Here is a 26334-nt window from a genome sequence, read left to right as displayed (position 1 = left end):
CCCCCCCCCCCCCCCCGCTGCTTACTGAAATTGTTGCCCAATTTACTTATGTGTTCCTTTATACTTTGGCAAGTACACATAGTTTCTGGTTGTTTGTCTGTTTGTTTGCCTTTTATAAATACATATTAAAAAAGAACATTAAAAAAATTTTTTTAATGTTTATTTAAAAAAAATTTTTTTAACGTTTATTTATTTTTGAGACAGAGCATGAACAGGGGAGGGGCAGAGAGAGAGGGAGACACAGAATCTGAAACAGGCTCCAGGCCCTGAGCTGTCAGCACAGAGCCCGACGCGGGGCTCGAACTCACAGGCCGTGAGATCATGACCTGAGCCGAAGTCGGACGCTTAACCGACCAAGCCACCCAGGCACCCCTAATGTTTATTTTTGAGAGACAGAGTCAGAGCATGAGCGGGTGAGGGGCAGAGAGAGAGGGAGACACCTAATCGGAAGCAGACTCCAGGCTGTGCGCTGTCAGCACAGAGCCTGACACGGGGCTCGAACTCACAAACTGTGAGAATCATGACCTGAGCTGTAGTCGGATGCCCAACAGACTGAGCCACCCAGACGCCCCAAGAATAACATCTTACAGTAAAATCAAGGAAAGGCCTAAGGCATCTGAGAGCTTTTTTTCAGTAGCATGAAGGAAAACGGTTGCCAGCAAGAACTGTGGCAAGGTTATCTAAGGTGACAACTGTCTCTACCACTCAGGGGCTCAAGGCCCTTCTGAAGCTTCCTGGTTGTCCAGAACAGCTCCACTCTGCCTCACCATTAGCCTGTGCTGTAGCACTCAACATTTAAAAGTTCATCTTCATTTCTCCTTCCTAGCAGGCAGCTTCAGTTGGAGAAAGTAATTTCACTTTTTTATCTACTCATCCATTCACTTAATCCATAGACCTGTGCTTGATTCTAGGAATGAGAAAAGAATAAAATATGGTTCCTTCAAGCACTTAAGGGACTGATAAACTAGTGATAGAGGAAGTTGCACAAACAAATCAACAAAGAGTTAATAATACTTTGACTTTATTTGAATTATTTGAATTTTTATGAATATACTAATATACTACACCCCACTTGAAATAGACATTTATTTATTTATTTATTTATTTATTTATTTAACGTTTTTTATTTATTTTTGAGACAGAGAGAGACAGAGCATGAACAGGGGAGGGGCAGAGAGAGAGGGAGACACAGAATTGGAAGCAGGCTTCAGGCTCTGAGCCATCAGCCCAGAGCCCGACGCGACGCGGGGCTCGAACTCACGGACGGCGAGATCGTGACCTGAGCCCAAGTCAGCTGCTTAACCGACTGAGCCACCCAGGCGCCCCGAAATAGACATTTAAAAAAAGAACTAGAGGATGTAAGAAATACACTGTAGTGTGTAAGTTACTTAGAGAGTTATCACTGGAGGTATTTGCATTCTCAAAGAAGCTTATTAAGGCAAATGAACCTCTTATTGTTTTATTTGCTTGTAAAATTTACAGAAGTATGTATATTCCTTCTTCTAACAGGGGTTAGTAATTTGCGGGCGGTGAGTGCTGCTGATTCAGGTCCTACTCAGGTCCATGTTATCTGCTCTTGAGGTCATATTCTCAAACAGGAGCTACGGGATGAGACAGCAAAAAGTTTACTTCCCTTGCTTACCTACAGCCCTATAATTTGCTTCCAGAGGGCTTCCTTAGTTGCTTTCATCATCACTTTCAATATCAGAGATCACAAAAGCCGATTAATCAAGGGCCCTGGAAATGATGCAGAAAAGTCTATAGCGTAAAAATAGTACATAGCATTTATTTAGGGTTTATTAGGAGCTGATTTCTTAAAATGTTTCCAGTTTGATCTTCACAACCTCTCTATGAAATAGGTATTGATAAATCTCAGGTGTATCCAAAGGAAGCCTCTGTGTCAGGTTATGATATTTTCAGGTCTATTTCTTATGTCTTTAGGTTCGTCTTGGCACCAAACATAAGGCGGTTCAACATCAGGCCCTTGCCCTAAACAGCTCCCAGTGCCAAGAACTGGCAAATTATTACTTTGGTTTCAATGGATGGTCAAAAAGGATCATCAAGGTAAACTTTATAGATTTTCTCTGACTAATTAGAATCATTTCAACACTGAAATTCTGGACTTCAGAGAGGAGAAAACTGGGTTGTGGGGAGATGTGAGAGGCCTCTAACTGGAAGTACCTGAGCCTGCCACCAAGAATTCATAATAATCTCAGTAACTTGGGTGGTGGTGTCCATAATCTTCTCCAGTATTTGTATGGTGTATAATAAAAACCAATTGTCTTTATCCGTTTCTAAGTCTTACTTGATTTTGAAGCTATAGGATACCTCCATTGTGGGCTGGGATTGCTGGAGTTTAGTTTGCATTTTTTTTTTCTTTTTTTTAGAGAGAGAAGCAGATTGAAAGCGGGGGAGGGGCAGAAAGAGAGGGAGAGACAGAATCGGAAGCAGGCTCCAAGCTCTGAGCTGTCAGCACAGAGCTCGACGCGGGTCCCAAACCCATGAACAGTGAGATCACGACATGAGCCGAAGTCGGAAGTTTAACCAACTGAGCCACCAGGCGCCGCTGGTTTTGTTTTTAATAACAAAACATCTTGAAGCTTACATTCAGATCCAAGGAAGGACCTTCCATTTAAAATCCTAACAGCTCGGGGCGCCTGGTTGGCTCAGTCGGTTGAGCGTCCGACTTAGGCTCGGGTCATGATCTCACGGTCTGTGAGTTCGAGCCCCACGTGGGGCTCTGTGCCGGCCACTCAGAGCCTGGAGCCTGTTTCGGATTCCGTGTCTCCCTCTCTCTCTGCCCCTCCACTGCTCATGCTCGCTCTCTCTCGCTCTCTCTCTCTGTGTCAAAAATAAATAAACATAAAAAAAAATAATAATAAAATCCTAACAGCTTCAGGATCTTTCTGACCTTGAAGAAAGGGCAAATGAAGATACTGTGCCACCACTTCAGAAGCAGAGCCTGAAATTCTTCTGTGCTTTAGAGGTGGTGTTGCCATCCTATGAGTGCCGGAGTCCCGGAGCTGGCATGGCCGAGGAGCCTTTGGATAACCTGGAGGAAGGTCCGTTTACAGTGGAGGTGGGGGTGGGGGTGGAGGGGAGGCAGAATCCCTCTTTCTCTCTAAAAACTCATCTTTTCAGATACATCATCCAGCCCTCCCCCTTGCTAAGCTCCTAAAGCCCTAGGCAGAGTTTTTCTGGCCTACGGTACAGGCTTTTATCTCAGGCAATACCTGAAAGAACCTTTAACTTTAAAATTCTAAAGCTGACTTTCTGCCAAGAAGTTTAGGAGGAGGGAAGTAATGTTTTTCCCATTTTTGGTTAAGAATTCGCCTTGTGCTAAAATAGTCCTTCAAATACATATCTCTTGCAGCCTGCAGTTATCCCAGCAAAGTAATCATCTAAAGATTTAAATAAACTCTTGTGTGAATGTTGAGTCCTTTGCCTCCTATCAAAGGGCTGGAGTGTAAAGAGTCAAATACAGATGCCTAGAAAAGGTATTCCCATTGGTACTGTGTTTTCTCCCAGTGCCTACAGCACTTAGGCTTAGGGTTTTCCGGGAGGGGCAGGGCTGTTAGCAAGGCTAAGGGAGTAAGGCTCCCTTGGGTGATGCCCAGGAAGAGACCAGGCGGTCATGGGCAGTACCACCGAACCTTTCTCCCCATGTGACTCCAGCCCTTGATGCACAGGAGAGTAGGGTCTGCAGTAGGGTCTGAAACTATAGTTTCAGCCTGTCCATTTGAAATCTACGAGCGATGTGAGATCTGTGCCACTTTCCTTGGCTTGAGTCTCCCTTTTGGTACTTCCAAAACTTCTGGAGTAGATCAGGGCAGTCAAAATGTGCCCTGCCAGGATATACCTACAGCAGAGTCATTCAGCCTTGGGTTGTGCCTGCCCTTACTTGCTAAGATAATGAACGACGAATCATGGATGTATTTTCACCTTTACACATATAACCCCCAAATCAGTTATCATTCAGATAGGCATGTTAAATCCATTTGTTTTGGTTGGATGCAGGGCCACTATCATTTCTTATGAAAAGGCGGACAATCCAGAAGCTTGCTATTCAGAAGGCTGTGTCAGATGCATTCCAGAAACTGTTGATTGTGATTTTAGGTAAGACTTACTTGATTGTCCTTGCAGTATATCAGTTTCAACGAGCAAATAAACTCATTCTGAAAAGTTAATTGGATGAAAACACTTCATATTCTTTTGTTCACCAAATGCTTTCAAAGCAGTAGTCTCAAACTTGTTCTTTGTGGCATTTGTGAGAAAAATGACCACAAATATTTTTGTCCCCAGTATATAGATATACAGTGATTTACCTCTGTCCACACAGAAAGTGTTTGACCCAGTCTTCTTTCTTGATTGTTTGCTCATAACACAGAATACTCTTGTGAGTATAAGCTTTGGGGGCACGTGTGTGGCTCAATCAGTTAAGCGTCCAATTGTTGATTTCAGCTCAGGTCGTGATCTCACGATTTGTGAGATTGAGCCCCATGTCGGGCTCTGTGCTGACAGCGTGGAGCTTGCTTGGGATTCTTCCCTACCTCTCTCTCTGCCTCTCCCTGACTCTCACATGCCATGTGCTCTCTCTCTCTCAAAATAAATAATAATAAAAAAAAAAAACTTTGAAGCTTTGGACGTCTTGGTGTTGAATCTTAGCTCTGTCTCCTAGATTTCTTATGCAATTTTAGGTTTTATAGTCAGATTTGAAGTATTTAATCTCTCTAAGCTGCAATTTCTCTATCTGCCAAGTAAAGGTAATAATTCAACTTACCTCATGGGGGATGAATTGTAAGAGCAAATGAGATGATGGAAAAGTTTAAAACTATCCCTGAAACATGGTAAGCAGAGAAAATATGTTAACTTGTTATCATCGTCTTCCTGTTGGAGAATTTATTAGATTATGTTTTTGGAATCAATTCAGCTTCAGTTTTTGTTTTTGGCACTGACCTATTGGGTGAATATGATTCTTGTATTAGGGTCAGCTATATTCTTGTGAACCTTGAAAGTGGTCGGGCTATTGAATAGCATCGATTGTGTTCTCTATTGCGTTCTACAATGGTGTGAATGTTACAGGCTGTGCTCCAAGGGAATTTTATAATTAGTAATGGGTCCCCAAACAATCGCCCCCCCCAACCCGCCCTCGCCGCTTCACAGTCTTGCAGGCTTAGAGACTAAGAAAGCCTAGCTAAGTTTCAGAGGCCTTATTTGCCCATAAGAGTTGACCCTGGATTGGTCTCAGGCTTCCAGCCTGGACAGCTCTTGCAGTGAACGTTGACTTCCCTGGTCATCAGGTAGAATCTCCATTAGCTGTCAATTCTGAGTAACAACCTTTAAGAACCAAACTAAACCTTTGGGTTGCTGACCTCTCCCTAACATGCTCTGGTATCCCTTGTACACGATCAAAATGTTGTAGCTGTACTTTGCCTTAAGGGGAATTGTATTGTCTATAAGGGACATGGGCCAGTTTCTGCCAATAAACTGTCCAAGCGCATTCTCTCCCTCCCCCTCCCCCTCCCCCTCTCTCCAAAGCATTGTTCATTGTATCTGGTGGGATTTTGTTTCCGGGGAGTAGACACTGGCCTTGTTTCTAATATGAAGTATCAGCTATAGTCCATGGTCTCTATTCCAGAACTCACACTGACCTCTACCTAATGCCTTACTGTCTAGTCATCTGATTTTGAACAGTGTTGTTTCCATAGTTTTAACTTCCTGTGTCATTATTCCTTAGTTCCTATCTCTTAAGATGATAGCGTTTTTGAACCACACAGTCGTTAACTTCATGTGTATTTTTTCACACATAGTTATGATTAAAAACTGAAGTGTGACATGAGAAAACTTCTAGGAAAATGCTTTTATTTTCTGCTTTTATAAATAAAAAGAATGTCTAGTTATTGGGTGCTATCATTGTATACAGCTAGTTTTAGAACAAGGAAAATTCTGAAGTGATCTTGTTAACTTTATTGATTTTTTTAAATGTTTCTTTTTGAGAGAGTAAGCAGGGGAGAGGCAGGGAGAGGGGGACAGAGGATCTGAAGTGTGCTCTGGTGCTTACAGCAGAGACCCCGGTATGGGGCTTGAACTCATGAACCATGAGATCATGACCTAAGCTGAAGTCAGACGCTTAACTGACTGAGCCATCCAGGCGCCCTCTTTTTTTTTTTTTACCAATCCTTATTCACTTTATTTCAGAAAGTGGTAAAATAGCTGTGGAATACAGACCCTGTGAAGAGATCACAGATGCCAGTACTGAAGACGAGCTACAGGATTTAATTCAAGTATGTGGAGATTAAAGTTCAGGGGTGACATAGCCACTGTAGCCACAATGTAAAGCAACCAGCAGAATTTGGAAGACTTTGGCATTAGCTCTATCATCCTTTGGGAAATGTGAAACTCAGAAACTGCTTTTGACTGCAGGGGATTTCTGGGGCTTTTCCTGAAGTCCTGACCCTTGGCTCTGACCCCTTATTTGAAATTTGGAGAGCAGGGGCGCCTGGGTGGCGCAGTCGGTTAAGCGTCCGACTTCAGCCAGGTCACGATCTCACGGTCCGTGAGTTCGAGCCCCGCGTCAGGCTCTGGGCTGATGGCTCGGAGCCTGGAGCCTGTTTCCGATTCTGTGTCTCCCTCTCTCTCTGCCCCTCCCCCGTTCATGCTCTGTCTCTGTCTGTCCCAAAAATAAATAAAAACGTTGAAAAAAAAATGCATTTGAAATTTGGAGAGCAAATTTCATCAGAGCACTCCCACAGTTGTGGACATAGGAGAGGACACAAGCCTTTTAGAGCTCCCCTCAAACAGAATCTCAAGGATTTGGGAACAGAGTAACTATGGCCTTAAATGTGATTATACTACAGCGTTTGAAACCATTATTGGGGCGCCTGGGTGGCGCAGTCGGTTAAGCGTCCGACTTCAGCCAGGTCACGATCTCGCGGTCCGTGAGTTCGAGCCCCGCGTCGGGCTCTGGGCTGATGGCTCAGAGCCTGGAGCCTGTTTCCGATTCTGTGTCTCCCTCTCTCTCTGCCCCTCCCCCGTTCATGCTCTGTCTCTCTCTGTCCCAAAAATAAATAAACGTTGAAACCATTATGCCATTCAAATAGGATGTGTCACCCAGATGTCGGCATCTCATATATATCTTGCATGAATATCTTGCTGAAGAACTTTTCTGTAAATCACTCACATGGATGTCCTGAATTAGGGATTAAGTTGCCAAAATAATTTCTAAAAGAAAATACTAATGTGCCACATACAGAATGTTAAAAAAAAAAAAAAGGAGCAAAAATGTGTTTCATGTCATTGAGAGCTTATTTTGGGGCTAGACTTGTGAATTTTTTTTTTTTAGATTTTTTTTTTAATGTTTATTTATTTTTGAGAGTGAGAAACGGCGTGAGCTGGGGAGGGGCAGAGAGAGAGGGAGACGCAGAATCTGAAGCAGGCTCCAGGCTCGGAGCTGTCAGCACAGAGCCCGATGCGGGGCTCGAACCCATGAACCACGAGATTATGACCCTCTCTGCCACTCCTCCACTCGCACTCTATGTCTCTGTCTCTTGCTCTCTCCAAAATAAACATTAAGAAAATTTTTTTGAAAACAACAATAAGCATTTATTCCTCAAAAAACATCTTTTTTAATGTTTATTTTGAAGAGAGAACAAGAGAGAGAGTACAAGCAGGGGAGGGGCAGAGAGGGAGACATAGGATCTGAAGCAGGCTCCAGGCTCTGAGCTGTCAGCACAGAGCCCAATGCGGCGCCCGAAGCCATGAACGGTGAGACCGTGACCTGAGCCAAAGTCAGAGGCTCAACCAACTGAGCCACCCAGGCGCCCCATTCCTCAAAAGGGACGGGGGGAGTGGTGGCCTTTGCAGGGTGGAGGGAGGCCTGGGCCCCAAGTGATTCTGGGAAAAGGGCCCGCTCTGGTGGTGCGGAGCCCATCTCGGGGGAGCTAATAAAGGTGGCGTAAATAAAGGGTGGGACGTAGGCGGGGGAGGGGCGCGCAGTTGCTAACAGTGCGCGCGCGCATCACGGGGCTGCCATAATGGTTTGGCTCCCGCTCAGGGCCCAGCGCCAGTACCCCACTCGCCTGGGTCGCTGCGCCCCGGAGCCTCCGCAGGTCATGTCCCGGCCGCGCCTGTTGGCCCCACTGCTTGTCCTTATGTGGCAACCGTTGTGGCTGCTGGTCCAGGCAGCTCAGCCTCCGGAGTGGGCCCTGGACCCTGCCCAGCTGGCCGCCGACCCCATGGAGCCGGCTGAGCCCTGGTCTTCGCGCTCGTCTGATCCCCCACCCGAATCGCCCCAGGCACTTCCACCCCCAGCTGAGCCGGTGGGCTTGAATTACCTGGGGTCCTCTGCTCCGGCCCAGATGTCGGCCCCGCCTAAGGAGTTGACGGAGACTTTGGTTCCATTCCTGGACACGGATTCCGTTGGAGAACTACCCCCAGGGCCAGATGAGGATCTGAATGACCAGCTAACCCAGCATCAAAGGCTCCCAGAGGTGGTTCCAATGCCAGGTTGGGATTATTTAATGTTTCCCAGGGTTACAGGTAAGCCTTCAGATGTGGAACTTACCACAACTCCAGGGCCTGATAAAGGTGTTGAATCTTCTGTAGCCCAGCAAGAGGCCCCACCTCAGCTTCTTGAACATACTGAGGAAGCAGAACTTTCTCTAACCCAGCAAGAGACCTCGGGTAAGCCTCCAGAGGAGGTGGAGCCTTCAAGTGAGCAGGAGACCCCAGGTCAGCCTTCCGAGCCTCCTGGGGTGATTGATCCTTCTCTAAGGCAGCAGGAGACCCCAGCTCAGCCTTCAGTGCCTCCTGAGGAAGCTAAGCCTTCTCTAAGCAAACAGGAACCCCCAGCTCAGCTTCCAGAGGCCCAGGAAGAGGGTGAACCTTCCCCTCTCCAGGAGGAGGGCCAGGGTCAGCACCCACAGGCCTCCGAGGGGAGTGAACCACCTACAACCCAGGAGGAGTCCCGAGCTCAGCATCCACAGACCCCTGAGGAGGTTAAACCTCCTTCAACCCAGCAGGAGGCTCCAGCTCAGTATCCTCAGGCATCAGAGGAGGGTGAGCCTTTTCCAACCCAACCAGAGACCCCAACTCAGTATCCAGAGCCCCTTGAGGGGACTGAACCTTCTCCAGCCCAGTCAGAGGCCACAACTCAGCATCCAAATCCCCTTGGGGAAGTTAAACCTGCAACCTATCAGGAGGCCCCAAGTCAGCATCCACAGACCTCTGAGGAAATTAACCGTTCTGCCACTCAACAGGAAGCCACAGCTCAACATCCAGAGCCTTCTGGTGAACCTTCTCCAACCCAACAGGAGGCCCCAGCTCACTCTCCAGAACATCAGGTGGTAACAGTTTTTCCTCAAGGTCAGAATCAAGCTCAGCTCCTGCCGTTGCCTAATGTCACTGTTAAACCTGTGGATCCTTCAGTTACCACGACCTCAGAATCCACTAATGAGGTTGAAGCTTCTCCACTCCGAGAAGAGGCCTCAGCTCAGTCTGGAGTGTCCCCTGAGCAGTTGGAACCTTCTCCAACCCAGCAGGAGGTCCCACAGCAGCATCCAGCGCCCCCTGAAAATGTTGAATCTTCTCCAGTCCAGCACGAAGTCTCAACTCCACCCGAAGATTTTCCTGAGGAAATTGAACTTTCTCCAAGCCAGCAGGAGAGCTCAGCTCTGCCTCACGTGCCTGTTGCAAGTAGAGAACCTCCTCCAATCCAGCAAGAGGTCCCAGCTCAGCAACCAAAGCCCAATGAGGGGGTCGAGTCTTTTCCAGTTCAGTATGAGCATCCAGCTCAGCCTCCAGGGTCCTCTGCAGATGTTGTAGCTCAGTCTCCAGTACAGCATGAGGTGACATTCTCACCTCCAGGTCCAGGTGAAGCTCAGCATCCAGTGTCGCCTGATATCACAGTTAAACCTGTGGATCTGAGGGTTTTCATAAGTCCCCAGGCAACTAAGGAGGTTAAACATCTTGCAGTGCAGCAGGATGTCCCTGCTCAATCTCCCCCTGAGCAAGTTGAATTTTCTCCAGCTCAGTCCAAGCGTCTTTCCCAGTCTCCAGAGTCCCCTGAAGATGAGTCTTCTCCAGGCCGACAAGAGGTCCTAGCTCAGACTCCAGACCCTCCTAAGGATGTGGAACCTGCTTCAGGCCAACAGGAGGCCCCAGCTCAGCCTTCAGAGCCTCCTGAGAAGGTGGCACCGTCTCCAGTCCAGCAGGAAACCCTATCTCTACCTCTCGAGCCACTTAAGGAGATAGAACCTTCTCTAACACAACAGGAGGTACAAGCTCAGCCTTCAGAGGCCCCTGAGAAGGTAGAACCATCTCCAATTCTGCAGCAGTCTCCAACTCAACCTCCGGAGCCCTCTAAGGAGGCAGAAACTCCTCCAGCCCAGCAGGAGGCCCCAGTTCAGCCTCCAGAGCCACCTGAGGAGGTTGTAGCACAACCTCCAGTCCATAATGAGGTGACAGTTCCACCTCTAGGACAAGAGCAAGCTCAGCATCCAAACTTGCCCAATGTTACTGTTCAGCCTGCTGACCTGGAGCTTACTGTAACTCCAGAACCTACTGTGGAGGCTGAGCATTCTACAATCATGCAGCAGACTATAGCTCCTCCAGAGGACACTGAGGTGACCCCTCCACATCCAGAGCAGGTCCAGGCTGAGCATCCAAATCTGACTGAAGTCAGAGTTCAGCCTTTAGACCTGGAACTGACCATAACTCCAGAACCCACTACAGAGGTTGAAACTTCAACCACGCAAGAGATCCCAGGTCACCCTTCAGAGCCACCTAAGGAGGTTGTGGTTCAGCCTCCACTGTTTCGGGAGGTGACAGTTCCAACTCCAGGTCTGGATCAAGCTCGTCATCCATTGTCACCTAATGTAACAGTTCAGCCTTTGGACCTAGAGCTTACCGTAACTCCAGAACCCACTATGGAGGTTAAAGCTTCTACAGCCCTGAAGAAAACTACAGCTCCTCCAAAGGACCTTGAGGTAACATTTGCACATCTAGAGCAGGTTCAGGTTCAGCATTCAACCTTGAATAAGGCCAAAACTCAACAGACCCCAGATCAGCCTCCAGAGCCACCTACGGAACTTGTAGCTCAACCTCCAGTATATCAAGAGGCAGCAGTTCCAACACCAGATCAGGATCAAGCTCAGCGTCTGTGGTTGCCGAATGTAACAGTTCAGCCTTTGGACTTGGTGCTTACTGTAACTACAGAACCCCCTACGGATGTTAAACATCCCTCAGCCCTGCAGCAGACTACCGCTCCTCCAGAGGACCTTGAGGTGACATTTCCACATTCAGAGCACATTCAGCATCCAACCGTAACTAAAGTCACAGTTAAACCTTTGGACCCAGGGCTTCCCATAACTCCAGAATCCACTACAGAGACTGAACCTTCTCTAACCATGCAAGAGACCCCAACCCAGCCTCCAGAGCCACCTAAGGAGGTTGTTCAGTATCCATCCCAACAGGAAGTGACAGTTCCTACTCCAAGTAAGGATCAAGTTCAGCAACCAACATTGCCCAGTGTCACAGCTCATCATGTGGACTTGGGGCTTACCATAACTCCAGAACCTACTACAGAGGCTGAACATTCTACACCCATGAAGGAGACTACAGCTCCTCCTCCAAAGGACCTTGAGGTGACACTTGCACATCCAGAGCAGGTTCAGAGTCAGCATCCAAACCTGACTGAAGTCACAGTTCCACCTCTGGACCTGGAACTTACTGTAACTGCAGGATCCAGTGTGGAGACTGAACCTTCTCCAACCACGCGAGACACCCCAACTCAGCCTCCAGAGCCACCTAAGGAGGTTGTAGTTCAATATCCATTCCAGCAGGAAGTGACAGTTCCAACTCCAAGTAAGGATCAAGGTCAGCATCCAGCATCACCCATCATCCCATTTCGTCATGTGGAGCTTACTATAACTCCAGAACCTATTACGGAGGCTGAACATTCGACAACCCTGAAGAAGACTACAACTCCTCCCCCAAAGGACCTTGAGGTGACACTTGCACATCCAGAACAGGTTCAGAGTCAACATCGAAACCTGACTGAAGTCACGGTTCCACCTATGGACCTAGAAATTCCTGTAAGTCAGCAACCAGCGTCATTTGAGACAGGTTTTCCTCCAACAACTCAACATTCTGTGGTGCATTTTGTAAACTATACCTCAGAAAAGGCATACACAACTTTAACTTGGCAACCAGAACAGAATGCCACCACACACCTCAAACTATGTGAGCGTTGTACCTGCAAAGATGAGACACTGTCGTGTGTTGGTCTCAGCCTACAGCAGAGGCTCCGCAGAGTGCCCGTGCCGGAGCCCGACACCTACAACGGCACCTTCACCATCTTGTAAGAATCGCCTTTACTTGTTTGTTCTCTGTCTCCTGCTTGACATGGCAGTCTCTTCCTCAATGTCGTCCTGGGCCTTCCTCATCTCCCCAACCACGTTGACTGACTTTCTGTTTTTACCTTTTCTTTGTCAACTATCCCTTATCTTCATTTTCCTTTTTACTACTGTTCGCCCTTCTCCCATCTTTTACTTGTAATTGTCCTTATTCTTTTTCCTTATCCAATTTTTAGCCCCATTATTTCATTCCTTAACCTCTACTCTCCCATTTTTGCTCCATCCTCTATAATAGGATACAACAGAGTAGTGAAGAGTAGAGATCCTGGAACTAGATTGCCTGCGTTTGGGCCGAGGTCTGTCATCTATTAGCTTTGTGACTCAGTTTCCTTTTCTGTGAAATGGAAATTATGATAGTTACCATCTCATGGGATTATTGTGAGATCCAGATGAGGTAATACATATGAAGCACTTGGATCAGTGCCTGGCAAAATATGAGTGTTAGCTGCTATTATTTTGATTCCCCAGACCTCATCTTTGACCCCCAGCCTTCCACATACAGTACTCAGTTTGGGCCCAACCCAAGAGTAAGTACGATGGGCGCCACACTAGGATGAAATCGTCTTCAGAACATGAAATGACAGGTGGGAAGAAAGGAAATGGTCATAAAAAGGGAGGTGGCATGTAATTAAGTACTAAAAGAGGTACCATGGGTGTTGGAATTCAGCAGATTCTGTAATCAGTGGAGAATGGAGGTCAGGGAGAGCTGCATGGATAAGCTAACACTTTAGCTGAGACTTAAAGAGTGGCTCTGATGTGTTAAATAGAGAAAAAATGGGTATCAGTCTAGGCAAAGGCATGGCTGCAGGAATGATCAGGAATTAAGAATTAGGTTAGGGGCGCCTGGGTGGCTCAGTCGGTTGAGCGTCCGACTTCAGCCCAGGTCACGATCTCACAGTTTGTGAGTTCGAGCCCCGCGTCAGGCTCTGGGCTGACGGCTCAGAGCCTGGAGCCTGCTTCCGATTCTGTGTCTCCCTCTCTCTCTGCCCCTCCCCCATTCATGCTCTGTCTCTCTCTGTCTCAAAAATAAATAAACATTTAAAAAAAAAAAAAGAATTAGGTTAAGCAGTTAAAGATCCAATTACGAGAAACCTTGACTATCAGCTAGAGAGGTTTGAACATTACATTCTGAGTTCTAGAGAGCCACTGAAAGTTTTCAAGCATGAGATACAGACCATTGAAACGAGGATTATTTTCAGTTCCCCATATAGGGCGATCTGGAGAGGAGAGCTTGATCCAGCGAGACCAGATAGAATGTTCTAACAAAACCTAGGAGTAAAGTAACAAGGGGCCGAATCAGAGTGGCTGAAAAGAGTAGAAAGAAAAGCCTTGAGAGCACTGCAAAGGAGGAAGTGACAAGATAGACTAACTGATGACAGTCGCGGGTGGGGTGTGCACGGGAAAGAGAAAACTCAGATATTACTCTGAAACTTCTGTCCCAGATAAGGAGAATGATGGAAGTTGAGGCATCTTTTACCAGGGAACATAGAGCAACCAGAAGGCTTCAGGTTGACTGGAAATGTCCACCAGGCACATGGGCAGATGGGTATCTGTTTTGAATTTATTCCTGACTCCCCTGAAAAAAATGTGTATATAAACTGACCAGGTAAACTGTTGCTGAGGGAAGAGGACAAAACTGCAGGTAAAGGTTCAAAGTCATACGCAGAGTTAGCGGTTGAAACTGAACCTCAGGCATTTAATAGCTTCTTTTAAACATGTGTAATTCATGGATACATGAATTATCATGGATACTTTCTTTTTGTTTTTAATGTCACAGGTATAGAGGATAAAACGTGAAAATCCCACCCCACCCTCCCTACCACTCATAAGATAACTCCTGTCACCTTTTTGGTGTGTGTCCTTCCTTCCCATCTCTTTCCTTTGCATTTTTTCCTAATTTCCTAATGGGGGGATACTTTTTAATTCCTTGCCCAGTGATTTGTTGCTTTACCCTATGCAATATGTCTAAGAAATCTTTCCATGTTAGTTATTCTAATTTCTAACTTCCCTTATCCTTCTAACACCTAGAGAGGTTTCAGTAGAGGGCTTCTTTACATTTGTTTGCTGATAATGGTAAATTTTTTACCATTTTTTTCGTTGAATTCTTATTTTCTCATTGATTTGTGGAAGGAACCATTTTAGACACATAAGTGATTTGGGGGAAAAAAATACTTACCTCCAGAGTAATTAACAGGCGTTATGTACCCTTATGTACCCAAGGAATGGAACAAATAGGAAGTTCAGGTTCTAAGGAGCTGCCTTGTTTGTGCCAGTGGCCCCAGGCTAGCTCTTTATTAATTGCACCACCTGGGATGCTGATAGCTGCGGAAAGTAGAAAGTTGGCATTTACTGCATTGGAATATTCCCCACAAGGTTGCCAGTGATTCTCTTATTTATTCCGTTCATTCCTTTCCTACCTATTCAAGGATCTGAACTGTGTTTCTTCACAGAAATTTCCAAGGAAACTCTATTTCTTACATTGATGAAAATGTATGGAAGGGATACCGTTGGGCTGAGAAACTGTGAGTATATTCTCTCCAAATACGAATACAAAAAAAAACACAAAAAAACAAAAAAAAACTAACTGCATTCTAAGGTCCTTCTTGGTCCAGAACTTTGAAGTCAGTAGCTCTGAGGAAAGGTGTTTCCCCTTCCATATCCCAACTCAACCTCTACCGATTGCAATTCTGTGTTAATTTTTTTTTTAACGTTTATTTATTTTTGAAACAGAGAGAGACAGAGCATGAACGGGGGAGGGTCAGAGAGAGGGAGACACAGAATCTGAAACAGGCTCCAGGCTCTGAGCTGTCAGCACAGAGCCCGACGCAGGGCTCGAACTCACGGACCGCGAGATCATGACCTGAGCTGAAGTCGGCCGCTTAACCGACTGAGCCACCCAGGCGCCCCATCTGTGTTTATTTTAAAAATTAAATTTGGCAGGTTCCCTTTATTTTTTTTTTTTTTTAAATTTTTTTTCAACGTTTTTATTTATTTTTGGGACAGAGAGAGACAGAGCATGAACGGGGGAGGGGCAGAGAGAGAGGGAGACACAGAATCGGAAACAGGCTCCAGGCTCCGAGCCATCAGCCCAGAGCCCGACGCGGGGCTCGAACTCACGGACCGCGAGATCGTGACCTGGCTGAAGTCGGACGCTTAACCGACTGCGCCACCCAGGCGCCCCTGGCAGGTTCCCTTTAAAATTAGAATCAATTTCAACTTATTTTCCATTATATAAGGAATACATGATTATAGTCTCAATATATAAAAATGAAATAACAGGGGGGCCTGGGGGGCTTATTCGGTTAAGTGTCCAACTTCGGCTCAGGTCATAATCTCAACGGTTCGTGAGTAAAAGCCCCACGTTGGGCTCTGTGTTGACAGCTGAGAGCCTGGAGCCTGCTTCGGATTCTGTCTCCCTCTCTCTCTGCCCCTCTCCTGCTCATTCATTCCCTCTCTCTCTCTGTCTCAAAAACAAATAAACATTAAAAAAAATTTTTTTTTGATGAAATAACAGATATAGTGAACACCTGCCTTATGTTCTAATCCCCCCACTGCTGGGATAGCCACTACTCTGGATTTAGTATATATCCTTCCAGACCTTTTTCCATGCATTTGCCTACATACATATTTACAGCAAAATAGGTTTGTTGTGTGATTTTCTTATCTTTTTTTTACATAAATTGTAACATCCTACAACTCGATTCTTTTGCTTCGTGGCATGTCTTAGACTTTTTTTCTTCCAGTACATAGAGGGTTACCCCATCCATGCAAGCTGCTGCATAATATTCCATAGTATGAGTGTATTACGATTTAATAATTCCCCTCTTGATGGATATTTAGGCTGTGTCCAGTTTTCTTATTACATGCATTGCTGCATGGACCACCTCTTACATGCATCTTTGTGTACGTGGGTGGGTATTTCTGTAGAATAGATCCCTGGAAATGGAATTGCTGGGATGAAGACGATGTCGATATATACAATTTTAATTGCCCTCAAAAAAGTTGTGCCAATTTACACACCAATCCATACACCATGACAGCATTCATTTCCTCCTACCCTCCCACTCTTGGATATTCTCCATTTCTTGGCTGATCTGGTGGGTGAATAAAATGGGTCCCTTCTGAATTTGAATTTTTCTGATTGCTTATACATTTAAATATCTCTGTATGTTTCCTGGGCATTTGTGTTTCTTGTCTGAATTTTCTGTCCTTTGCCAATTTTTTTGTGATCTTTTTTTTTAAATTGACTTGTAGAAAAAGTCAGTGTAGACACAAGTAATTTTGGAAACAATATTATACTCAAAGTAATTGACTGGCATTTTTCATGACAGATTGTGTGTCGTATCATTAGTTCAACTTGGGTAGATAAGTCATAAATGACTTCTGAATTAATAATAAAAGACATAACAGTCATAGTAATCTAAATGTAGGGATTATGATCCCCCTAAAGTAGATTCCCCCCTGCCCCTTAGTCTGATAACCTTACTGGTAAGGGACAAATGGTAGAACAAGGTAGTTGTTTTCTTATGAATTTTATGAATTTCTTAAATACTATATATAGTTTATATTTTCTCATGATAGTATCTAACTTGGAGATCTTATTTCCCAAACTTGTAAGAAACATGAAAGTAATTTGGCACAAGAAACAAGAGAGAGTGGAGAGAGTGGGTAGGCTGAGGGACAGAGGTAGGAGAAAAACTTTGAATTGTGTATTATATACCTTTGGAATTCTGAGCCATGCAAATATATATTACCTATTAAAAAAATAAACTGAAATTAAAAAAATATTTTTTGAAAAGCATGTATTTGGTAGTTTATATACTAGAACATGAATCTGGTAAGATTTGATGATTCTTAAAAATTTTTTAAACGTTTATTTATTTTTGAGAGAGAGAGAGAGAGAGCAGGGAAGGGGCAGAGAGAGAGGGAGACACAGAGTCCAAAGCAGGCTCTAGGCTCCGAGCTGTCAGCACAGAGCCTGATGTGGGGCTCGACCCCACAAACTGTGAAATCATGACTTGAGCCAAAGTCAGACACTTAACCAACTGAGCCACCCAGGTGCCCCAAGATTTGATGATTTCTAATTCAGCTTGAGGGTTATGCCTTGTAAGACAGAAGTTTTTAACTATGGGTCAATAGTCCCCTGGGGCAGGATTTTTAACCTTTTTTTTCTATATATCAATTTTTTTAAAATTTTTTTTTAACATTTATTTATTGCTGAGAGACAGAGCATGAACAGGGGAGGGGCAGAAAGAGAGGGAGACACAGAATTGGAAGCAGGCTCCAGGCTCTGACCTGTCAGCAGAGAGCCCAATGTGGGGCTCGAATCCACGAACCATGAGATCATGACCTGAGCTGAAGTTGGACACTTAACAGACTGAGCCACCCAGGCACCCTTCTATATATCTATTGATGATCTGCAGAAGCTTATGTTCTTGGGATAATGTTTTCAAATGTATAATAAGTTAAGATATATAGGAAAAGGAAATTATGTGGAAATAGAGTTTTCAAAAATTTTTTAAAAAGATTAGTGATATAGCAATAAATCTGCTTCTGTTAGAATATTAAATAACAAAATATAATGGTAGGCCTACTAACTATTATAACTTCAAGGTACTGATGAGAATAAATGATATTTTGAGATATCCACGCCAAATATGTGATATGAAAATATCTGATTTCTGCTGGGGACCAAATTAACTATACTAATCTGTGGTTTGTTGCCTACATTCATAATGGAAGGAAATGCTAATTCTAGTTAGAGGTTTGTGAAAATAGAGATGTGATTTTATTTTCCATCCAAGTTTGGCACCCACAAATTCAGTCCATTCTATTCACGGACCTGAGCCCTAAAGGGATGGTCTGCAAATTGAAATCGCATGCACACCTTTGCACGTATTCAAGAAAGTGCAGTTTTCTAGGGAAAGGGTCCATTCCATAGCTTTTATGAAATTCTCAAAAGGTTCTTGTCTCAAAAGATTGAGTCACAAATTGGGGTGGAGGTGGAGAAAGACATTTGTTTTCCTGTGAAGTTGTACTTATTCTCATAAATGATGATAAATGAATGATTTGTTTTCATTAAAAGTAGTATATTTGCAAATTGATACCTGTCACTTTCTGAATTCATTCAACAAATATTTAGGGAGCATCTCCTATGTCCCAGGAACTGTTTTACATGCCAGGGATATAAGCTCAAGAACAAAACTGACGAAATATCCCACTTGTCAAGGGGTTTACAAATATATAACATAAAAACAAATATGTAAATATAATAAATACATATGATTTCAAGTATTGGTAAGAAATCAGTGGCCAGATCTCTCAAGTTTTCTAATTTATTTTGTTTTTAATTTTTTTTAACGTTTTATTTTTATTTTTGAGACAGAGAGAGACAGAGCATGAATGGGGGAGGGGCAGAGAGAGAGGGAGACACAGAATTGGAAGCAGGCTCCAGGCTCTGAGCCATCAGCCCAGAGCCCGACGCGGGGCTCGAACTCATGGGCCGCGAGATCGTGACCTGAGCTGAAGTCGGCCACTTAACCGACTGAGCCACCCAGGCGCCCCTCAAGTTTTCTAATTTATTCAACGACCATTTCTGCTGCTCATAGACTGAGTTTTTTACTAATGATAATACTTTTCATTCATATAATCTTGAGTTGGTTCTTTTTATTAGATGTACTGTTTACCTCTGTCTGAGGGTATATTAATGATGCTATTCTAAATTTTTTATACTGTTTATTTTTGAGAGAGAGAGAGAGAGAGAGAGAGAGTGAGAGACAGAGTGAGAGACAGAGTGCAAGTTGGAGAGGGGCAGAGAGAGAGGGAGACACAGAATGTGAAGCAGGCTCCCGGCTCTGAGCTGCAGCACAGAGCCCAGTGCAGGGCTTGAACCCATGGACTGCAACCTGAGCCAAAGTCGGATGCTTAACCGACTGAGCCACGCAGGTGCCCCATTAATGTTGGTATTCTCAAATCCTTTTGTGTTTTCTCTGTTAACTGTGTCATTGACTATAAGCTGTTATATTTGTTTTTTATTTTCTGTCCTGAATAGAATTGGCTTTCTCACTCCATTTGGTCATTCCTGAGTGCAATTTATCTTTGTAGTTGAGATTTGACTTGCTTCTGGTTTCTGGTCCTAAGGAAGAGGTGAAATGAACCACGGGGCTTGTTATTGGTGACAGGTCCCCCTGAGAGTTAAAGAAGAGGTGGGAGGTGACTTCTAATGGCTAGTCAGAGTGTATACCCTTCCTCCAGGGCTCTGGGACCCTGCCCCCTTCTAACACCAATGGCTCCTGCCTGGAAGAAAACACCCTTTGCTGCCAGATCCAAGGAGGAAGGATGTGGGGTTGATGTGCTGTCCTTGGTCCTACTGCAGTATCCCAGCTAATCACCCTGTAGGTGGCTCCAAGGCATTTCTGGTGGGGAGTGTTTGTGGAGCTACTCCCTTGGCTTTGAGCTAAGGTTGTGGATTTTCTAATTGTATCTTTTCTAATCATTCTTAGGGACTTTGGTGGAGTTTGCAGTTTGGTAGAGACTTGGCATGTTTCAATCTGCCAGCTTGAAATAGCACAACCTCTTAGGAAGGCAATTTTGTACCCCTGTTAAATCCTGGAGAAACTTAGGCAAATGTGTACTAGGATATAAACAGAAAAATGTTCAAAGCAGCACTGTTTATAATCACTAAAAATTAGAAAAATCGAGTATCCACCAACAGTAGAATGAACAAATAGCGTTACACGGGTATTTACTCTATACTTATTAAACTGAGCATTTATGTTATGTGCATTTTATGCACATTTTTAGTTCTCACAGGTATTTTTTAGTTGGGGAAAAAAATTAGATGGCTTTACTTGTAGCACTGATATGGTTATAAATAGGGCTTCCACAATAAAATTTGGGAAAAGAGAGGAGGAGGTGGCAGTTCTGTCCATGTTTTTGCCACTCAGGGCTGGGTTCTAACAGAGATTTTGTGATCCAGAGAGTAGGCATTAAATGTACATTTTGGTGTGAAGAGTGGATAGGGGTGTGTGTGTGTGTGTGTGTGTGTGTGTGTGTGTATGTGAGAGAGAGAGAGAGAGAGAGAGAGAGAGAGAGACAAAGGAGTATGTGAGAAGAAAATATTTGAATCAAACAGCAGAGATCGCCATCCCTACATTAAATAAGAATTAATGTATTTGGTGGCACCATTACCCAGGTTTCTCTCACATCTAGCAGTCCTGCGTAGCAAATAGTTGTAGTTATTTTGCATTTTGACCCAGAAATGACCTTTTCATTTTGCAGAATTCTCAGTGAAAATTATCTGACCGAATTACGTAAAGACACATTTGAAGGCCTGCTATCCCTCCAGTATTTGTAAGTTAATCAGTTCATCATTTATTATGAGTTTTTAGTTATATTATTTATTAAAAAATACAGGGTTCAAATTAGATAATTGCAACAATTTCTTCTAACAGTAGAATTCTGTAATTCTCTCTATTAAATTCTATAACTCTGTAAGTCTGTGGGGACCCAGCCCATCTCTAGCATTAAATACCTCCTATGCATTTTCAACTTTTTAATTTTATTAAAATTAAAGCCCTTCAGTTGTAGAGGAAAAGGGGTAATGAGGTCTGAGCAATTATGGACACCCATATGAACCTTGTTATGTAAGTGTTCATATACCACCTGCTTTTATTTATATTTATTATTTATGGCCCATGGATCAAATCCTGTGTATGGTCTGTCTTGATACAACCTATGAGTTCAGAATGATTTTCTTGTTCTTAAAGGGCTGTAAAAGAGAAAAGAAGAGAAAGAAACAGAGAATATGTGACAGAGACCGTATATGGCCTGCAAAGCCTAAAATATTTACTGTCTGGCCTTTACAGAAAAGGTTTGAAAAAGTTGGCTTAGTAAAATGAGAGGAATTGAAGTTAACCTCAAATTGTCACCTACAAGACAAGAAAATATAGAACACTTACATTAATTTGAATGCCATTAACCCAGAATTTTTAAGTAATTTAATCTAAATTAAATATTTAAGTATTAAATATTTAACTAAGCAGGTGAATTATGTAAGCAGTATTACCAAGTACATATTAAATTATCAAGAGAACAGATTAAGGATTTCAGTGTGGGAAATGTTATTAGTTTATTTTATTATTATTATTTTTTATGTAATTTATTGTTAAGTTAGCTAACATACAGTGTGCTCTTGGCTTCAGGAGCAGATTCCTGTGATCGGTGTGGAAATTCTTATGCCACCATAAAAATAGATGTTTAAAATGATGGTTAAGGGGTTGGGGCTCCTGGGTGGCTCAGTTGGTTGGGCGTCTGACTTTGACTCAGGTCGTGATCTCACAGTTTGTGGGTTCGAGCCCCGTGTCGGGCTCTGTGCTGACAGCTCAGAGCCCGGAGCCTGTTTCAGATTCTGTCTCCCTCTCTCTCTGCCCCTCCCCCACTCATGCTCTGTCTCTGTCTCTCTCAAAAATAAATAAACATTAAAAAAATGATGGCTAAAGGGCACGTGGCTGTCTCAGTCATTAGAGTCTGCAACTCTTGATCTCGAGGTTGTAGGTTAGAGCCCCATGTCAGGTATAGAGATTACTTAAAAAAAAATGAAATCTTTAAAAATATAATGATGGTTAAGTGGTATAGTTAGAAATGTTTACACTAAACAAACATCAGAAATGCCTCTAACTTTGCTAATTACAGAATAAACATCTCTCCAGCCTCATTGTCAAGGAAGAAATGTTTGCATAGACCTCTGTACATTAGACATACAGAGATACTAATGTTCTTTGCTATGGAGGTTCAGTGTTTATTCTTTGCCCATGCCATCCAAAGCTGTGTATTTCATTAATCCTTTTTTAAAAATTTTTTTTAATGTTTATTTATTTTTGAGAGAGCGATAGAGAGAGAGAGAGAGAGACAGACAGACAGACAGAGTATGAGCAGGGTAGGCACAGAGAGAGAGGGAGACACAGAATCCGAAGCGGGCTTCAGTCTCTGAGCTGTTGGCCCAGAGCCCGATGCGGGGCTCGAATTCATGAGCAGTGAGATCATGACCTGAACCGAACGAAGTCAGATGCTCAATCGACTAAGCCATCCAGGCGCCCCTCATTAATCCTTATTAATGATGTGCTTTAGAAAATAGATTCTTCTTGCAAATGTGGAAGGCTTAAGGGTAGTGAGTAAAAGGAATCTCATATGACACTAAAAATAGTCCTTCAAATTATCAAACCTTCCAAGTCTTAGGGGACAACCACTTTGTATTGGTCTTCTTGGCTACCTGTGCCATCTGGGCTCCAAACGTTACAAACACAGTTTGGAGAAAAACAAAAGAGACAAACTGCGCAATGGATTGGGCCTTTCATTATTTCTACTGTGAGGTACTTTGTAAGCCAATTATTTCATGTTAGGTGAAGTGTTCTCATTCATTCATTCATTCATTCATTCAAAAAAAATGTGAATCAAAACCTAAAAAAGAATGTGACAGGCCCTATGCCCAGTACCATAGGCACGCAGATGGTTAAGACAGGCTTCCCACCCTTGTAGGAACTCATGATTTCACAGGGAAAATAAACAGAAGCTTAAACCATAACGCATAAGCACTAAATGGATGATGAAGCACTGACAGAGTGCAGAAGAGGGAGCCACAGAGTCATAAAACCACATTTCTTTTCAGTCATTTTGCTCCTTGTACTCACTACCCAGCTGTTAATTTATTTTATAAATATTTGAGTTTGTTCTTTGTCCATGCATCAGTTTTAAACCCAGTAGACAACGCAGATGAGCAAGACTAGTCCATACTTTCATGGAGTTTATGCCCAGAGGAAATGGAATGCCAGAATCACTATATTAAGAAGAAATTGGGGCACCTGACCGGCTGAGTCAGTAGAGCATGCGACTCTTGATCTCAGGGTCGTGAGTTCAAGCCCCAGGTTGGGCGTGGAGTCTACTTTAAAAAATTCAAAGAAGGAGAAGAAGGAGGAGGAGGAGAGGGGGAGGGGAAGAAATGGATTTGGGCAATGAGAAGTATAAGTTGTTTTTGGAACATAGAAGAGGGGGGAAGACTTCAAGTTGGATCAGGGAAGTTACTAGAGAAATGCTGTTTGAACAGAACCTTGAATGGCTATGACGTATCATCGGATAGACATCTTGGGAAGAATATGCTTGCAAAATAGAGTGAGTGAAAGGCAAAATGCATGAGAAATTTCTTTGGTATCTGTAGAGTAGGAAACTAGAGCCAGATTTAGGATTTTGAAGGCCTTGGATAATATGCCAAGCTACCGTGTTATCACAGCTGTGCTCTAGGACAAACTTTAGACTGCACCAGGGTCACTTGGAGGCCTTGTCAGAACACAGGTTCCACCTCCACAGTTCCTGATTCACTCAGTCCGGAGTAGAGCTGAGAATTTGCATCTTGAGTAAGTTCCCAAGTGACTCTGATATTTGAGAACCACTCCTGGAGAATTAATCTGGTGACTGTGTGCAGTATAGATTAGAATGGGAGAGACCAGAGATGACAATGCCAGTCAGAAGATGGTGGTACCCATGTAGGTGGAAAGTGAGGGACTCAGCTGAAATCAATGGAAATAAGAGGGTCAAACTATAATCAAGAATGGGTGTTTCCAAATAAAAATCCAGTACCATGTTGTTTTTTTGTTGGCCCCACTTGCAACTGAAGCAGTTGATAAATTCATAGACCGTTTGGGCAATGTACAACCAAAAATAAATTTCTATTAATATGATAATCTAATTCTGAGTTCGTTCAAAGTTAGGTATTGATTAGAGGAGTAACTTCTTTTCAAGTTAAATGAAAAGGTATCTTTTATCTCTTCTGGTATTGACTTGGTGTCGAGAAATAGAACTAAACCAGGAAGGTGTGCTAATGTGAGAATATCCCTTTTAATATTAGAAATTATATGTGGAGATCACAACTTTGAGCTCATAATTGAGAAATTGATGAGGCCACAAAAAGTCATTTAATCAATTCTTCTGCTCTCAGGAAAGATTACTTCCAAGATCTATCAAGATCTATAGTTGTATGTTTTATGTATGAAGATCACAAAGGTGAGACTCTTAAGAAAGGTGAGGGCAGGGTTAGGGGCTCTGGAAGGTTCAAATAACAATTCCTAATACTCAGAGTTTAGCCAAAAGCGACTTATTCAATACTATCATCCTACTAATTAGATATCTTATAGCTAATTGAGGTAATATTTTCCTTTTCCTTTTCCTAGAGATTTATCCTGCAATAAAATACAATATATTGAAAGACGTACATTTGAATCACTACCTTTTTTGCAGTATATGTAAGTTACAAATATAATTTCATTATATTTGGAATTTTTATTAAACTTAATTGTAAACCTCTTTGTTATTCACTTTGAATGAATGAAACTTTATTAGTCGAAAGCTACTAAAATTATGTAGCAAATCTTTTTTGTCTGTGGCAAAGTTTGGTGTGAGAGTTATTATAGAGATCAGAGTGAATCGTTCTAGAGCAGCAGTTCTCTGCCAGGGTGATTTTGCATCCAGGTGACACTTGGTAGTGTCTAGAGACATTTTTGATTGTCAGACTGTAGATGTGCTCCTGGCCTCTAGTGGGTGGAGGCCAGGGCTGCTGTCACACCCTACAGTTCACAGGGCAGCACACGCCCACCCCCCATAACAAAGATTATCCAACCATAAATCTCAACAGTGCTAAAGTTGTGAAACATTTTTCTAGAGAAATAAACTTACTTCTCTAGAAAAAAATACTTACTTAACACAAGTATTTATTGAGCATTTACTGATTTGTATCTAATGCACCACATGTATAAACATGAAAGTATAAATCTTTCATGCAAATATTTTTTTAAAAAGGCAAGTATCGGGGCGCCTGGGTGGCGCAGTCGGTTAAGCGTCCGACTTCAGCCAGGTCACGATCTCCCGGTCCGTGAGTTCGAGCCCCGCGTCAGGCTCTGGGCTGATGGCTCAGAGCCTGGAGCCTGTTTCCGATTCTGTGTCTCCCTCTCTCTCTGCCCCTCCCCCATTCATGCTCTGTCTCTCTCTGTCCCAAAAAAAATAAATAAACGTTGAAAAAAAAAATTAAAAAAAAATAAAAAGGGAAGTATCTTTCATAGTGAGATTTCTTTAGTGTATGGAGAGAGTATTGTGGTTATGTTTCGTTATCTATAAATTAGAATCACTGCCAAAGGATAAATATTCTGAAAGAATATCTTTTTTTTCTTCTTCGTTTGTGTCTTGTTTGTTTGTTGTTTTTTTTTTTTTTTTTTTTGGTGTGTGTAGAAATCTTGGTTGCAATTTACTCACCAGACTGAGCTTTGGAACATTTCAGGCCTGGCATGGAATGCAGTTTTTACACAAGCTGTAAGTGAAATAGAAAATGAATACATGTAAAAAAAAAAAAAAAACTACCTGTAAAAATATCATACAGTGATTGGTTAGGTGTGTGTTAATAAACCCAGTATGAATTCTGGAAAGTAGGTCTTAAAATCCATTTTTTTTTTCAAATGAGGAAACTAAGGTACAAAGAGACCAAGAGACTTGTCTTAACTCCTAAATGGCACTCTCTGCCCTCCCTCGTACCCAGCTTTGTGTGGGCAATGAAAGCCCAAAGCAAGTAACACCCAAGTCAGTATTATCATGGGAATTTGTGACAGTGATGCTTCCCCAAGGTGTGCATGGTCCTTGAAATCCACTTTTGAATTTAACTTTGATTCTGGCTCATGTGCAAGTTTCCTATGCAAAAGAGAACTTCAAAGAACTAAGTTTAGCACAGAGTTCTCCAGGCAGCAAAAGGTGTGGGTGCTTCCTCAGCCATCAGGAAAGCGGAAAGAACTCCTGAAAACCTGCCACAGGGCACTGCTCTCCATGTGCTTTCTTTCCTGACCTCTCTTCAATTAAGAAGTGTGTTATTCCCTTTCAGCCGGAGCAT

At 43.3% G+C, this 26334-nt stretch overlaps 1 protein-coding gene across 1 annotated transcript in view; it reads left to right on the top strand.

Moving 5' to 3' along the window:
• Positions 1 to 26334, top strand: part of LOC115500704 (leucine-rich repeat-containing protein 37A3-like) — a 58346-nt gene that overhangs the window by 2567 nt on the left and 29445 nt on the right. Inside the window, 7 exon segments of the mRNA XM_036064342.1 lie at positions 1942 to 2064; positions 2894 to 3062; positions 4018 to 4116; positions 8353 to 8505; positions 8605 to 12358; positions 14864 to 14935; positions 20694 to 20765. Coding sequence (XP_035920235.1) covers positions 1942 to 2064; positions 2894 to 3062; positions 4018 to 4116; positions 8353 to 8505; positions 8605 to 12358; positions 14864 to 14935; positions 20694 to 20765 — 4442 coding nt within the window.

Source organism: Lynx canadensis, chromosome E1, assembly GCF_007474595.2.
Source record: "Lynx canadensis isolate LIC74 chromosome E1, mLynCan4.pri.v2, whole genome shotgun sequence".
In the NCBI taxonomy this organism is placed as follows: domain Eukaryota; kingdom Metazoa; phylum Chordata; class Mammalia; order Carnivora; family Felidae; genus Lynx; species Lynx canadensis.
This window is presented reverse-complemented; position numbering and strand designations above follow the sequence as displayed.